Source organism: Nannobrachium achirus (assembly GCF_963921795.1).
Source record: "Nannobrachium achirus genome assembly, chromosome: 6".
NCBI classification, from domain to species: Eukaryota; Metazoa; Chordata; class Actinopteri; order Myctophiformes; family Myctophidae; genus Nannobrachium; species Nannobrachium achirus.
The window spans coordinates 62,282,742-62,299,695 of NC_137815.1; the positions used below are offsets into that span (position 1 = coordinate 62,282,742).

Sequence of the window (16,954 nt, forward strand, 5' to 3'; positions counted from 1 at the left end):
CAGGGAAGGGTATTGTGAGGCTATAACATACAAAGTCATGGCGTGTGTATTTTTCAAAGGGAAATATGCACGTACAGATTCCACAACCAGTGTCCTAAGTTGTGGTTCTCTGGGTATTGTGAGATTTTGCATACCTGAGTCAGACCCTGCTGGCCAGCTGCAGTGCCAAATTTTGGCATGGTGGTGATGATTTTGCCCGGGGTTCCAGACGTCATCATCTTCGTGGTGAAGATTGTGATGGGCGTCCTATTCCCTGCAGTGCTTGTTACACCTGAACAGAGATAACCCATCAAAATGAATGGTTGAATGCAACATTGTTCATTATCACCAACCCATCCACAATATGGCTCAAATCACCAATACTGTACCAATGACTTGTATTGCAGCACTTTAGTCGGAATTGCTGTGCAAGGTGGGACAATTAACTTAAACGTTTAGGCAATTTACTGTATGTGTCAACATATCATGATGAACACACTGTTAATCAATTTTCATTTATTTCACTGGCAATTTGTTCATGACAAGGCAAACTATTTATTTGATGTTAATTGCCATGTGTGTAGTTTGTGAAAGAAGAAACTTAATTAGCCAGTAGCTATGCCCCTCCCAAAAAGCTTTTGTCTAATGCTAGCTTAGAATACCTTCCTGCTTGCCAAGGTTTGCCTTGGCAACAGCCTTGGCAAGCTGCCGGTTGCTAAGCTAGCATTGGACAAAAGCGTTTAGGGGAGGGGCATAGCTACTGGCTAATTGTGGCCATGTGTCAACTAGTTAGTTTGTGGTGCCAATCTCCATGGAAATAGCTATATTCATCGCTTACCTACTTTGTGTAACTGGGAGACTCAGACTCATACGTTATTTTAATATCCATCAACCACAACACCACTTCCCAACTCTTACTTTTTTTGCACAGGATGTACAGAAGTAGAGCTGATAGATGTATTCAGCAGACTGCAGTGCTGATACTTTTGGGGGTCATCAGTGCATCTCTACATTCAGCTTTAAGGATCATTTATCATCTTGTCAATAAAATCTCTGCAGGATTTGTTCCCCTTCATATTAAACTAGTCTCGTTATGGTTTCTCTGTGATGTATAAGGTATGCCCATACCTGTGGCTCCCGGCTGGGTCATAATGGCTGACATGGGGATGGTCTTTATGATGGTGGTGCCCTGCTTGGTGGTGGTAGGAGACATGCCACTAATGTTGAGGATGGTGGGCTTGTGTCCTGTGCCTCCTGCTTGGGAGGTGGTGATGATGGTGGTGGGTTTGCCATCAGCGTTGGTAACCAGCTTCAGGATCGTGCCAGCTGGGAGTTGACCCCCCTTGGTCTAAGGAGAGAGGTGAAGGTTAGGACAGCCAATCAAATAAAAGCTGCCTTTTGCCTGTGTCTCAGGAGCTTTTTTTAAAAGCTACCTCCTGTTTTTTTTTCCCGCACTCATGCAGATAGCTGACCTGTATGAGCTGTGTGAGAGGGTTAGTGGAAGCCTGGCCTGTGACTGGCTTGGTTTGTACCACAGACATCATCTTGCCAAGGCTGGACATCTGCCGACATAGGAGAGAGACTCAGGTTCATGAGCCACCAGAAAACATTGGATGGCATCAGGGGTTCAGTGGGGCATGCAGATCACTGAACTAATCATTCGAGCCCTCACTGACTTAACAAACCGAGCAGACCTTTACGTTCTCCAACAGGCAATGTGGGTCCACATTTACTTTATTTCTCCATAGTTTCAAGTATACCACACAAGCATTTCCAAAGACTAGGGGTGGGACGATAAGCGATATTATCGTATATCGTGATAAAAAACACTCACGATAATCGTATTGTGGAGATTTTATTTATCGTGATATCGTCCTCGATCATGCACTGGGATCAATTCACCTTTTATTTGCTGAGCTGCATATCCTTTTTTCACTATCAAATGTCTTTGCCAAAAAATAGCTGATCTACAAGCTCACAGCGCGTCGCAATGCGACACGTTGCAAGCTTGTAGATCGGCTATTTTTTTGGCAAATGTTCCGCCCAGGATAATGGATTTTGATTGATATTGCGATAACGTAAATCGCGATTTCTTCTGTCACAATAATCATGATATGACATTTTCATATCGTCCCATCCCTACCAAAGACCCCTGCATGCATTTGAGCGCCTCTCAATGTAAATTTTATGTACAGGCAGTAGCTTCACAACATTCCCTCTCCAGTGTTGTTCCCTTACCAGCGTGCCACCGCTGCCCATGGTGAGAGGGCTCTTGACCAAAGTGATGGTCTTGGTGACTCCTCCCACCATCGTGGTCACCACCTGGGCCTGTTGGGCCACTGTGACCGTGCCGGACTTGTGCACGGTGATGATGGGCCTGTTGGGAGTGGTGGGAGAGGTTGTTCCAACCTGGGCTGCTGCAGTCTTCAGCATCCGCGTGGCTGGGTTACTCACCTAGAAACAGTGTTGGTTTGTTAAGACAATTTTGATAACGGCCAAAGTATTATTTATTTAAAGCTCAAGATATTCGTACCATGATTGGAGAGGCCATTTTGACTGTAGTTGTGCCGGGAGAAACGGCTACAGTTTTGAGGATGGTGGCACCCGCAGGAACATTGAGCACAGTGCCTGCTGATGCAGGTGGGATCTTCTGTGTGGCGGCTGCTGCCGCAGCCAAAGCTGCCATGCCACTCATCTGAGGGCTACTACCAATGGGCTGAACAGAAAGAAATGCTACCAATTAATTCACAAACGACACTCAAGTTTGCATATGTATTGTTACATGTCATTTCTAGGGCTGTCACAATTACTGTATTACATAATGGTCTAATCGCAATTATTTGACATAATCGCAATTATTTTGTCATAATCGTTTCCATGTTGAAAAATGATAGAAAAATAATGGAAATAGCAGATCTACAAGCCCACAACGCGTCGAGCTTGTAGATCAGCTATTTCCACTATCAATGTTCTTTTTTAAGTATAAAGCTGTCAAATATGTCAGTAATTTCTTTGTATATTTAGGTTACGTGTCATATCTGCCATGTGCAATTTCAAAGCCTACAAGCCAAACAGAAATGTACTTGTCAACGACAAAAACACAATTAAATTGTTAATCGCAATTATTTGAGAGACAATTAATCGTTATGTAAAATGTCATAATCGTGACAGCCCTAGTCATCTCCAGATGTGTAAAAGAGGTCATGCACTGTCGTTCATACCGATCCTTGGGCGGTCTGAGCGGGAACCACCATACGAACACCTGGGGGAAGTGATGTCACAGAGACAGGGGATTTCCCTGCCTGGTTGGGGCGGACAGTGACAATAGAGGTACCAGAGCCAACCTGAGGTGCAACCTTCAAGATAGCTACGAAAACAAGAAACCAACTCGTGAGACATGCAACGCAGATCCTATGAGGAAAACAATACGCAGACAGGCTAACCCATGCAGTGTGTATACCCCTCATCTTTGTAAGCAGTGATGTAAAGTAGCTAAGTGTACATTTACTTGAGTACTGTACTAAAGTAGAATTTTTAGATACTTTTACTTTACTGGAGCATTTCCATTTTCAATACTAATACTTTTACTTTTACTTCACTACACATAAGTGGAAAATATTGTACTTTTACTCCACCATTATTATTTGAATAATTTAGTTATTAGTTACTTTGCAGATTTCTTTATTATTATTATTACACAACATACATTAACCTCTTCAGCCCTATGTATACTTAGGCTACTTGAAAACAGCCTATATACAATCTCACAACGTGTCGTGATGCGATGAATTGTGAGCCGTTAGATCTGCTATTTTCAAACAATTTCTATACATTTTGAAAACTTGAAATGGAAAATTTCTGCATGATGAGTACTGGACTTTTGGTACTTTAAGTACATATTATTAATGTCAATAACTTTCATAAGTGTTTAAGTAAAGTGTATAAGTGTATAAGTAAAAAATGTGAGTACTTCTTCCATCACTGTAAAGTGACCACGGTGAGGTACCTGTCTGTGAAAGGGTCTGAGCTGTGGGTGCTGCTACGGCCAGGGCTGGGCTCTTAGGGGCGCTGGTGGGTAGCGACGGGGCGGCGCTCAGGGCTGGCGAGGTGGCGGCCGTAGCTGCTGGGATGTCATACTTCTGGAGCTGCAGCAGGTAGGTGTCTGCAGTGGAGACTGCGCCCCAGCTCACCTCCAGAGAGCTGGTGTTGGCACGGACTAATTGCACCCTTGCAGGGGCATGTGGCCGCTCTGAAATGAATAAATAAAAAATAAGAAATTAAGCTGTGTGTGTGTGGTTAGGAGTTTGCATCTCTGTACTTGAAAAACAATACATACAGTTAGGCTAGGTAAGATAAAGATTTAAAAACATGTTACCCCTTAAAATAACTATTTTCACTTTGTTTAAAATAGCAGATCGGCTATTTTTTGGCTAAGACATTTGATAGAGAGTGAAAAAAAGACATTTTACCAATTATAGAGGGTTTAAATGGTACCGGATATGCATCTCAGCAAATAAAAGGTGAATTAATCGATCCCAGTGCATGCATGATGGAGGACGATATCACGATAAATAAAATATCCACGATACGATTATCGTGTGTTTTTTATCACGATAAACGATAATATTGCTTATCGTCCCATTCCTACAAGTGAGTAACTTATTGGCAAAGTGAGTGGCAGCGAAGTGAGAACAGCACCCACCTGTTTCCAGGTACCAGAGGTCTTTACAGCAGACTTGGTTGTTCCATGCTTTGCGATAACCATCACGGCCGCTCCACACGTAGAGTCTGGAGTTGATGGAGACCGAGCAATGACCAGCACGAGCCCTGGGGATGTTATCCTCCAGAGTGTCCATCAACACAGTCTCCCACAACATTGAATCTATAAAAATGTCAAAACACAAGACACAGTAAGAAATACATGATTTTTGAATGACAATGTTAAAAAATGTGCTTCAGGTGTACATCAAAATACTTTATTAAAAACACACACCGAGGTTTAGGCAGGCAAGAGTGTTTGTGCACTTCCACTCCTTCTCGTGTGTGGCCACCTTCACGTCATCCATCACTAGAGGAACCCATCCTCCGAAAACATACATCCTGCAAAGTGGCAGATTGAAAATCACTGAGTGTTCTCCCCAAAAACAGCATTGGTTGAGTGAAAACAAATGCAATGACAGAAAATCAAACATTCAGCATAACGTTTCCCACAATGCATCGGTCCTCTCACTTGTTTGTGATGGTGGTAGCAGAGTGAAGACTCCTGGGTAATGGTGCTGTACCATTTAGTGTGGGTTTACTCCAAGACAGATTATCTGAGGACAAAGTAGGAAATGGATAATCTTAAAAACGACTCATGTAATCTGATAAAACACATTTTAGTTTATGCTTTATTTAACCAGAAGAATCACACTGAGATTTACATCCCATAGCGTTCCCAAGAGGAAACTTTAGTATGTCCAAAACTGTACATTTTCTGAAAATGGAAAAAATAACTAGTGTTCTAAAGGATCAAAGTATACAGCAATGCGACACAGTTTGAGGTTGCAGATCACCTATTTTAAACTAAAATAAAGTTGCAATATGGAGAGATACAAAGTTTCTGCCCGACAGCAATGATATGCAACTTATGCAAGTGAGCCCTGGCCAAGAAGGCACCATACATTTCATTAAAAACAAAAGCATTAAAGGCAAAACAATATCATATCAAAACAGTGCCAAAAACTCCAAACGCTTAATAAAACATGTGTAAAAAGACTAAGACTGTTCTCAGACTAAAAGCTGCAGCATACTTCTTGCAGAAACAACGTTTGGTGAGGCCATAGGAACAAAATGACATAGTTATGGAAAATATGAACAAAGACACCGCCTTGCTAAATGACTTTTTGGCACTTCCTGCACCTCCATGATTAACTTGACGAACATCACTGCAGAGACACCAATGTGAATACTGTGCAATTGGTCACAAATTCAAGGCATTAACCAGTTCCAGGTGGCAAAACTACTATTCCAGCACTGTATACAGTGGACGGGTCTAACGTTCAGAACTCAAAGCAAAGCACTGACAGGGGTTCACACTAATGGTTGCCCAAAATAAGGCGGCATAGCTCAGGGGTAGAGAAACCGTTATTAGAGCACGAAGGGTTCCCGAAGGGTTCCCAGTTCGAATCCGGGCTCCCCCTGAGTGAATGTCGAAGGGTCCTTGGGCAAGACTCTGAACCCCTAATTGCTCCCGGTGAGTAGGTGGTGCCTTGCAAGGTTTCCTCCGCCACCGGTGTATGAATGTGTGCGTGAATGGTTGAATGTAATGCACAGGTGAGTAGGTGGTGCCTTGCAAGGTTTCCTCCGCCACCGGTGTATGAATGTGTGCGTGAATGGTTGAATGTAATGCACAATCTATGTAAAGCGCTTTGGATAAAAGCGCTATATAAATGCACCATTTACCATTTTAAAGCAGTCGGCAGGTGGAGTTTGCTTTCAGGTTGCCCCAACGAGCAAGTGCGTTTTTAGTGGGGATTGAACATGGCCAGAGTGCTCGTTCTCCCCCACACAGACACTCTTTGTACAGTAGAAAATGGAATGATAAACTGCGTAGTAATAGATAGACGTTGCTGCATGTGGCCATGTGCCCTTTTGTCCACACTGATTATCCCCAGAATTCGCAGAAGTAGAAAGTTGAAAAATAAGGGGCTAACCACCACTACATCTTGCTTAAGGAGCTAACCACTACTACATCTTGCTTTGTCTGTTTGTCCTGCGTCTGTTTGTACGTCCAGGGATCACATCGGCCAAGCTAAAGCTTCTAGTGACGCTTAATGAAATTAAGTCATAAATAGCACCGCTCACTTCACACTGGGTGTGATAATTAACGGATATATATAATGGTCCATCAAGACTCCACCTAAATTGACTTTGACATCTCACAAACTTACCAATGTCGAGTGTCCACAGATCTCCAAGGCGACAGCCACTCATTCCTCCATAGATAATGAGGCGAGATTTCCTGCTGGTCTTTTCTGTGTACACCACGGCAGTGTGGCTCTCACGTGGAGGAGGCAGGACTCCATATGTGATTGGGATGTCCCATCCCACCACACTGGAGCCAGGACGAAGCTCCAGAGTGTACAGATCATTCAGGTATCTGTGAGAAGCCAAACCAGTCACATGTCAGTCTCAGTCGCACTCAATTTGCATCGCGTAGCTACATTAACAGCATGGACCCAGAGATCAGTGACACCGAAACATCTTTACCTGGGAATGTTGTTTTTGGGGTCTTCACTGTCGTTTGCAAGTCCACCAAACAGGTAGCATTTGTTTCCCACAAGTGAAAAACTGTGGCCAAGACGAGGACATGGTGGGGGTCCGTTTTTGGGGCTCTTTGCTTTCAATTTTTTCCATTCCCATCTGCTGGCCTATGAAACACATTCAATTAAAGAAAAAAATGTTCATGCAAGAGAAGTAGTTTGTTACACCTTACAGTTGACACAACTATGTTCTGTTACAATCATAGTTAAAATGATGAAATGATATCTATTTAATATGTATTGAAATGGAAGCAACCCCTGATTACCCAAAGATTTCCAAATCTTTGGGTAATGTGAAAACCTGTGTCCACCTAAGCTATTTGAAAAGTATTTGCTGCTTTCAGGATAGCATGTGTTGTGCAGTTATCTGATGCTGCACTGCACTAGTTTAGAGGTAGAACAGGAAAGCAAGTCAGAAGTCTATGCTGTAGAACTCAACCACACACATGTGCAGTGCGCTTACATAAACTGAGAGTGAAAGGGCCTGGGGCACTACAAACAGACTGCATCTCCACCAGTTTATATATATATTATATAAACAAACATTCAGGTTGTAGAAACTGGTGTCCATCTATTGAGGAAGTGTTTTATGAACAGTTTACATTTTCAGTAATACAGAATGAAAACTATTCAACTTGACAATAAAGAGGAGTAAACAAATTGATTACCTGTAGTTCATAGAGATCGTTGCTATATTTTCCATACTCCACCATTCCACCAAAAACCAACAATCTTGTGCCATCACAAACAAAGCCATATGCAGCACAACCAGGGGGGATATCACCTCGAACCGCAGGGATAAACCACTGGTTTGTTGCTGGAGAATCAAAACAAATACAAATAATGACAAACTGAAAGATACCACTTGGACTGTGCATTTAAATTCACCCCATTTACAGTTTGATTAATAGCTAAACAGCAAAGGCCTTCTGAATAGATTTCATTACATTAGATTAACTGAATGAAACAGTGTTTAGCACCAACCTAAAACATAAAGCTTTGGTTAGAAACAAGATATTGGGTTAGGAATACTCTTCATGTAAAAGTTGCACTGTACTTCTATGAGACATTCATCCATTTTATTTTAGCCCGCCATTTTTAAAGTGTATTATAATGATGTCCACTAGATGGCGGCACATCTAATGAATACAGTTTAGCTGGCCTTCTGGGTCCTCTTCTGCCCACAAATGTATACAAAGTACCCAACCCAACCCATTTATTTGACACAACACAACATAGTACACCAGTGGTTCCCAATTGTTTTAGCTTGAGACCCAAAAGAAAAATGTATGTCTCCCCGGGCCGGGACCCAAACTAGTGAAAACAGTAGATCTACAAGCACAAGACGCATCACTTCATGCGGTGTTGTGTGCTTGTATTTTCAAAACTTTTTAACATTTTCTTAGATACACAGAATTTAATAAAAAATATATGAATAAATAATTATTTATATATATATATATTTATATATATATATATATATATTTTTTTTAAGTAGCAAATAAAAAATGGCAATATTTACTCATGTCATGACTCATGCCACATAAAAATGTGTCCGACCGTGACCCACAAATGGCTCAGTGATTTACAGTGTCATGCTGTCTATAGTTCTTGGGAGAAAAACTGAAAGCTGCAAAGTTGAGGATACATATGACGCAGATCTCACCTGTGTTATAGACGTGTAATTCATCAACGATTCCTTCATTCCCCCCTCCAAAGACAACCATGAGTTCCTTTATAGCCACAGCTCTGTGTCCGTGTCTGGGCCGGGGGACCGGACCGGACCACCCCAGGACCCGCTTCCACCGTGGGGTCAGAACAGAACCTGTGGTCCCAGACACAGTGGAACCAGGAGTAGACATGTCTCTACGAGAAGGGGAACATGGAAAAAGAAAGACAACTGGGGTTTCATTTAAAAAGTAAATAGAAATGTTGAAGTAAAAAAATAATAATGCGCAGATTAATTTAACATTGAGACAGAGGAACACTTGTTGTCTGCATGGGAGGCAATTATGTGCAATTTAAATGTAAAGCATAATATGTGATAAGCGCAAACCGGGGAAAAACAACAACAAACCATCCAGCATGCGGGATTTGTTGTTATCCACCAGAGCCTCGATCTACAAGCAGCAGCTGTCAACGCGCGTGACGAGCTTGTAGATCAGTGGTCCCTAAACTTTTTAGCTCAAGAGTCAAGAATCAAAAGATAAATTAGAGGTTTGCCCGGGACACAAACTAGTGTAAACAGCAGATCTACAAACTCACAACACGTCACTTCTCGCCGCGTTGTGAGCTTGTAGATCGGCTATTTTCACTACTTGTTTAATAACAATTGATTTCCAGTTTATGGAATTTAAGATTTTATTATATTTCTTCATGAAATTACTGAAAAAGATCATTGAATTTTGTTTTGAATTCATGAAAAAGTATGCTTCTTTAGGGAATGTATTTGAATAAGTTTTGAAATAATTCAAAACAAAATGTAGGAAACAAAAAAATAACCATAAAACAATAAAATAAAAATGTGTCAGTGACCCACATACGGGTCCCGATCCACTGCTTGGTAAACACAACAGTGTTGTAGTAGATCCGTTCTTTTTTTGCCGGGAGCGACACCGTCCTACGTGCGAAGCACAAAACCATTGAATCCAATCCATGGAAGCCGCCATCTTGCAACCAAACAAACCCCCGCTAGTGCCAAGCCGAAAAATGGCGGAAGCGAATGAAAAAGACAAATAAACGCCAGCTTCCACCAGAGACAACACCACCGGCAGCCACACAATCACCCGTTACAGGCCATCCTCTACGTCCACACACCAATAAACTGAACACAAGCACGAGCAGGAGACGGCATTGCTTCATTACAGTCGTTTGCAGGAGACGGCTATTTTCATTTTCATGCCTCTCTGGGAGTCGCCATATTGTAGCTAGCTAGCTCTGTATTTATTTCCACTCCTTTCAGCAGTTCATTACGATCCCACAAGTCATTTCAGATCATTCTACACAGGTGCGCACGTGAGCCCAGCCGCACGCATCGATTCTTGTCGAAAACGGCGAAACCAGTTGGAGAAAGCTGTGTTTTTGTGACAGCACTGCGTTAGCACTACTAGCTGGTATTCGGTCAAGCCAATTAGCCCGTGCTAACAACGTTAGCATCTGTCAAACCGTCGCCAGAGTTTACAATTAAATGCAACGGGATTAGTCTGCGGTCCTGCATGCATCGTATACCTGGTGTGAACCTGGCTGCAGCACGGCGTGCACGACGTAGCTAGACGGAGATCTAACACACAATTTACATGTTATTGTGTTTCATGCCGTCTCTGGAAGCAGCCATCTTTTCGACGATCGGCCCTCTCGTCTAAAACTCCCACAAGAAAAATGGCCGGGCGCTTTGCCACAACAAAACACAGCGACTCCGACGCACGCATGCCGATATCAGCGTCACACTTACTCAGTTCGGTGTAGTGGCTGCAAAAAGATGCGTAGGGGGTCTTATCTCGAAACAATATTCCAAATTCATCCGATTTGTGAAGAAGTATCCCCTCTCATGCCTGCCTGCCTGGGAATAAAGATACCATGGATGCTCCCGTGACGTCACGTAGCGGAAACGCTATAGACCCACGGGGGTCCTTGAACCGCAAACCGTGCCGTTATCATGTTCGGCTATTTTATTACATTTATTAGTTCTTTAGATGCATAATGTTATACCTAATCGCTAAATCTAATAAAAGTGGTTGGTTTCGTGCTCATATTCATGATATTGCCAGAATTATGACAAATTGCTTTTTTGGTAGGAACGTTTGAAATAGCTCAATGTTGTGGCCGCGGTAATACGTCATTTTTGGCGAGTGACGCTTGTCCAAATGGTTATTCGTCACGAATACGGCCACAGAAACTACGCTTATGCTTGTTTGTGACGTCACCCACTAATCCTTGGTATCCTGGTTCTAGATGCCTGCCTGGAAGCTGCCATCTTCTTGACAACCAGAGGCGGAGGAAAATGGCAGAGACTCGGCGTCGCCCAGTAAATATGGCGACAAACAGACCCGCAAACCACCATCATTATAGTTTTTCGTATAGGCCTACATTTACATGTATAACCATTGTAACCTATTTTAATCTATATAAGTCATTAAATTAATGTTGTGGAGACATACAAAAAGTTTAATCATATTTAAGCAAGTTTTAGGCTTTTAGCAATACAATGTCCCTTCTAAATATTTGACATTTGTAAACTAAACTTGTTTAGCTAGATATGCAAATATGTAGTGTATTTGATTTCCTTCATCAGATTGACCATTTAGGGATGTTCAAATAAAACAACCCATTCCCTATAATAAGTGCGCCCCCTATGGATCTATTGAATTCTATAGAAATCAATTACAATGTAATTACAATGTAATTGTTACATGGTATATATTGCTATAAAGTTAGTTATAAAAATGTGTTTCTAGTAACAGAAGATTGTCATCACCGAAAATGGTGATGCTATGAAAAAAAATAACAAGTTCTAAGTTGTCTTAAAGTCGACCTACAAATTCAGTGACCTTTGCACGGTCGGAGCCACAAATCCGGTGACCTCAGAATGGTCGGACCGACTAGGTATTTATTTTTTTACTTCTAAATTTTTATCCCACGATTTTGTATCCCATTTTTCACCAGTGCCAATTATCTAATGTAATCCTGGGCGCTATACACTCCCTCTGCCACCCTTGGGCGAGCAACGGACTGACCTCATGCTTCCTTCTATGCATGAGTAGTCCAAGCCTCTTCTTTTCACCTGACAGGGGAGAGATTCCCTGGCTGGACGTAGCGCGTGGAAGGAACATGTTATTCCAACCAGTTCCTTTCCCCTCTATCGGGCGCCCTGGCTGGCCAGGGGGAGGCAGTATAGAGCACAGGATTACTGCATGTTTTTTCTGAGGAGACACGTGGAGAACATGCAAACTCCACACAGAAAGGCCCTTTGGCTTTCACCAACCCCACCTAGGGTGTGGGCGCTGATGACGCGGAGGAGGGAACACACCCCCAGCATCCCCAGCAGGAATCAAACCCAGGACCTTCTAGCTGTGAGGCGACAGTGGTACCGACTGCGCCACCGTGCCCCCCCTCCCCCTCCCTCACACTAGGTATTTCTGCCCATCAGGGGTACCAAGACTGGGGGGGATGTTTTACGATTCTGTGCCTACGGGATGTAACTCAAATGGCGCTAAAAAGCTGAGCAGAGTTCTGAGGGATTGTGGATATTAAAATGTATGTCTTTATTATGTTGCTTATGATGGCAGATTAAAAACTCTTAAAAAAGCTTTCCAATATATTTTCTTCATCTACACAACAGTAATGCTTTGAATAACATCAAGTGTGTCTGAAATGTGCATACAATACACCATATAATGATGAAGTTTTTATATGGATAAAGTGTAAAATGAGTATCAGTGTGTACATGCAATTTCATTTTACTGTGGCAATTCAGAGCAACATACATAAAAAATCACACCCGTGTGAAGTGGAGCTGTGTGTGTGTGTGTGTGTGTGTGTGTGTGTGTGTGTGTGTGTGTGTGTGTGTGTGTGTGGATCATGTGTACCGATTTTTGTGACATTTGAAGAAAATATGTAGGAAAAGGAGCAAAAAGTGTGTTTTGGAGAAAATTCAAGATGGCGGAAAATCTATCATGGCGCAAATGGGCGTGGCCTATATGGGGAGATGCGTCATGACCCAAGGAATCCAGGGAAAAAATATTTTTAATTTTCCGACCTACGGTTCAAGAGTTACAGGCCAAAACGTAAAGTGGGGTGTTATGGCGCCACCATGCGGCCAAATGACACAATTATTTTTTATTTAATCCTTGAAATCATTATGAACCTCCTCTCCAAGTCTTGAAACTCTAGCCCCTATGGTTTGCGAGAGACAAATAATTGAATGTGAGTTTTTGCGATTCCCATTATAAGTCAATGGGGAAAATTAATTCACTAATAAATTAATATCAATTAAACTATAGAACCTTTCTCTTAGAAAAGTAATAGCCCACGATTCCCGAGTAAGCCGGTCGATTTGACATATGGCGCGAGTGTGTGGTGGCAAAACTGTGGGACTAGTGGCGTGCCGAAGTTTAGGAAGTTCAGGCTACATACAGACAGACAGACAGACAGACAGACACACAGACAGACCCACACGGCCACGTATAGGGAGCCTGTGCTTCACACAGCTCCAAAAATCCCACAGCCACATAATGTTGAATTAGGCTACTGTAGGCTTGCTTTGGATCTAATCCTGATGGTGCATGGGTGGGAACTCCATCCTTGAGAGGCTGGACATGGACATCTTGGAGCAATTGGAATCTGAGCTCATCTCCCTCGTTGTGAGTTTTGGCTATCACAATGCTTGGCTCATTGACACTCAACTGTTTTTGTCCTTCCCCCTTCTGCCACCCAGGTGGAAGAACGCTTTGCCACATGTCTGGCCGACATCTCACAGTGGATGTCAGCCCACCACCTCAAACTGAACCCAGACAAGACGAAGCTTCTCTTCTTCCCAGCTAAGTCTTGCCCCATGCAAGATCTCACTATTTCCATAGATAATGTGTTGGTGACTTCGGTTCCAACTGCTAGAAACCTTGGTGTGGTCCTGGACAGCCAGCTATCATTCAAGGCACACATTGCATCAGTCACCCGGTCCTTTAGGTTCACACTCTATAACATCCGTAGAATCAGACCCTTCTTCACTCAGGAGTAAGCCCAGCTCCTCATCCAGACATCTGTTATATCAAAACTTGACTATTGTAACTCTCTCCTCACTGGCCTCCCGGCATGTGCACTTAAGCCTTTCCAACTGATCCAAAATGCTGCGGCACGACTGGTCTTCAACCAGCCAAAATTCTCACATGTCTACCCCTTCTCCACTCCCTCCACTGGCTCCCGGTTGCGGCCCACACTGAATACAAAACACTGATGCTGACCTTCAAAGCAGCCAAAGGTACAGCTCCTCCATACCTCCAAAACCTGATCAACCCCTACAACCCCACTCATTCACTCAGATCAGCCAACACAGGGATGCTGACAGAACCCTCGCTAAAAACCCCAGGACAAAAATGCACTCGTCCTAGACAATTTGCCCTCCTGGCCCCCAAACTGTGGAATAAACTCCCTGTCGCACTTAGAACTACAGACTCATTCCCTAGCTCACCTCTTCAGACTCCACCTAAACCCATAGCACTACTGTAACACTCTCCTTTCCTTGATGACCACACATGAAGCTAGATAGCATTTTTAGGTTTTGGAAACGTTCTTTTTTCTTTTACTGATTCTGTGTGTGGTCTACCTATGTTGTTTCTAGATTGATATTCCTATACATTTGTTGTAATGTTGTTGATGTACTGACATATTATCTTGCTTATTATATTGATGTATTACCTGCTTATTGTAAGTAGTTTTGGATTAAAAGTGTCTGCTAAATTGTAAATGCTCAAAAGTTTGTGTGTTTATATTGCATGAGTTTGGTTTATGTTCCATTCCCCCTCTCAACAGTGTGTATGTATCCCACAGCTCTTTGGCAAGACAGTAGATGAGGGTTCTGAAGTATTCACATCAAAGAGAGAGGTCTCCTCTGTGGCTCCTGCATAAACCATGTTCAACTTAAATTTGGCGGATAAAAATCTGAATACCCATTGGGATTTCTACAGTACAGTACAGAATTTTTCTTTGTTTCATCCCATCTTCATATAACAAAACAACAGTCTTCATGTTTGCAGTCATATGTACAGTTTACAGCTGGGAATAATATAAGATACAATATGAGAATGGACAATGAGAAAAGTAATGTCTGTCTTAAACTTTAGCAGAGGTTCAATCATGAAGCCATGGGTCATTCGCTGTACGTAACAAGACCAAATTACATAAATGTAATTGACTGGGATACCACTTTCTGTTGTAAATGGGTGTATATAAAACCTATATCGAATCTCTTATTACACCTATTATCTGTTTATATGTCCTTTTTTACAAGGCATTCTTGTACTTCAGTTTATGTGAACATAAATAATTATTGTGTGTGTGTGTGTGTGTGTGTGTGTGTGTGTGTGTGTGTGTGTGTGTGTGTGTGTGTGTGTGTGTTTTAGATTTTTCAGCATAATTGTAGCCAACTTCTCTGTTCACCACTAGAGGGTGGTAAGTCTAAAGTGTTGTTTATTTTTCTCCTGGAGTTGTCAGGTAGTAAGCCCTTGTAGTAGCCTATCAAATATATCATCCATACACCAAGAGAGCTAGGCTAATGAGCTTCATTTATTGATCGCTCTAGCGAGTGTAGGCCTAGGTAATTTAATATAGATAAAAATCATATTCAGTATTTCAAATGAATACAAAAAATCACACCCGTGTGAAGTGGAGCTGTGTGTGTGTGTGTGTGTGTGTGTGTGTGTGTGTGTGTGTGTGTGTGTGTGTGTGTGTAGATCATGTGTACCGATTTTTGTGACATTTGAAGAAAATATGTAGGAAAAGGAGCAAAAAGTGTGTTTTGGAGAAAATTCAAGATGGCGGAAAATCTATCCTGGCGCAAATGGGCGTGGCCTATATGGGGAGATGCGTCTTGACCCAAGGAATCCAGGGAAAAAAGAATTTTAATTTTCCGATCTACGGTTCAAGAGTTACGGGGCAAAACGTAAAGTGGGCCGTTATAGCGCCACCATGAGGCCGAGTGATGTAATTATTTTTCGATTCATTCTTAAAATCATTATGAATCTCCTCTCCGAGGTTTGAAACTGTAGCTCCTATGGTTTACGAGAGAAAAATACTTGAAAGTGATTTCTTGCATTGTCCCATTATAAGTCAATGGGGACAATTAAGCGTCGTTTTTTGCCGATTACGTCGGCATGGTAAGGCGGATCGGAACGAAAGGTAATAGAACACCATTCCCGGCCGAGCCGCACATTTTGATGTCTATATTGCGCGAGTGGCGTAAATGGTGCGGCACTAGTTACGCGCCGAAGTCAGGCTACATACACACACACACACACACAGACACACAGACCCACACAGCCACGTATAGGGAGCTGCACACAGCTCCAAAAAAACAAGTGGTTCTCAGCCATTTCAGGCTGTGACCCCCAAAAGAAACATAATTTGAACCGGGGAACCCCCAAAATAATCATATTTGAACTGGGACACCCCCCCACCCTGACAAGTAGTTTGTAATTGTAAGGCATGTTGAGGCATTTAGTTTGATTGGGTTCCAGATACAATTTGTGAAAATAGCCGATCTACAAGCTCAGTTGTGAGCCTTTATTGATAGGACAGTAGACTGACAGGAAATGGGGAGAGAGATGGGGAGTGACACGCAGCAAAGGGCGTCAGGAACGGGATTCGAACCCGCGACGCATACTCTGATCGGTACTGTCTGTATCCGGCTGACAGTGGGGTATGTGTATATACAGTATGTGGGTATGTGACGACTCTTATTGGTTAGCAGTAGTGACGTCACAGAGAACGCTGCTCCCTCATTGGCTAAAGTCCCTGTCTTTGTACTGTCAGCCAGATACAGACAGCACCGAACACAGTACTTGCGCAATCTGCTGTCCCTTTTTCTGATTGGACAATATATAATGTCCAATCAGACAGGATTGGTCATGCTTCGCTTGACATCACAATATTTAATATAAATGGTAAGATGGAATTAATTT

The 16,954-nt window shown here is 42.5% G+C and overlaps 1 protein-coding gene across 3 annotated transcripts in view; it reads right to left on the reverse strand.

Moving 5' to 3' along the window:
* The window catches only part of hcfc1a (host cell factor C1a), a 25,217-nt gene extending 14,359 nt beyond the window's left edge, over window positions 1-10,858 (reverse strand). For 2 of the 3 annotated variants that reach the window (XM_080727476.1, XM_080727474.1), the window contains exons 1-15: window positions 10,735-10,858; window positions 8,950-9,149; window positions 7,952-8,100; window positions 7,231-7,391; window positions 6,912-7,120; window positions 5,210-5,294; window positions 4,973-5,079; window positions 4,682-4,861; window positions 3,986-4,228; window positions 3,201-3,346; window positions 2,513-2,695; window positions 2,218-2,433; window positions 1,452-1,541; window positions 1,108-1,327; window positions 135-271 (exon numbers count right to left, since the gene is read on the reverse strand). In XM_080727476.1, coding sequence (XP_080583602.1) covers window positions 135-271; window positions 1,108-1,327; window positions 1,452-1,541; window positions 2,218-2,433; window positions 2,513-2,695; window positions 3,201-3,346; window positions 3,986-4,228; window positions 4,682-4,861; window positions 4,973-5,079; window positions 5,210-5,294; window positions 6,912-7,120; window positions 7,231-7,391; window positions 7,952-8,100; window positions 8,950-9,145 — 2,322 coding nt within the window. In that variant the 5' untranslated portion in view covers window positions 9,146-9,149; window positions 10,735-10,858. Of the gene's footprint in view, window positions 1-134; window positions 272-1,107; window positions 1,328-1,451; window positions 1,542-2,217; window positions 2,434-2,512; window positions 2,696-3,200; window positions 3,347-3,985; window positions 4,229-4,681; window positions 4,862-4,972; window positions 5,080-5,209; window positions 5,295-6,911; window positions 7,121-7,230; window positions 7,392-7,951; window positions 8,101-8,949; window positions 9,150-10,511; window positions 10,632-10,734 lie in introns of those variants that run through there. The other variant, XM_080727475.1, reaches the window with a different exon arrangement.
* Window positions 10,859-16,954: the final 6,096 nt, after the last annotated feature.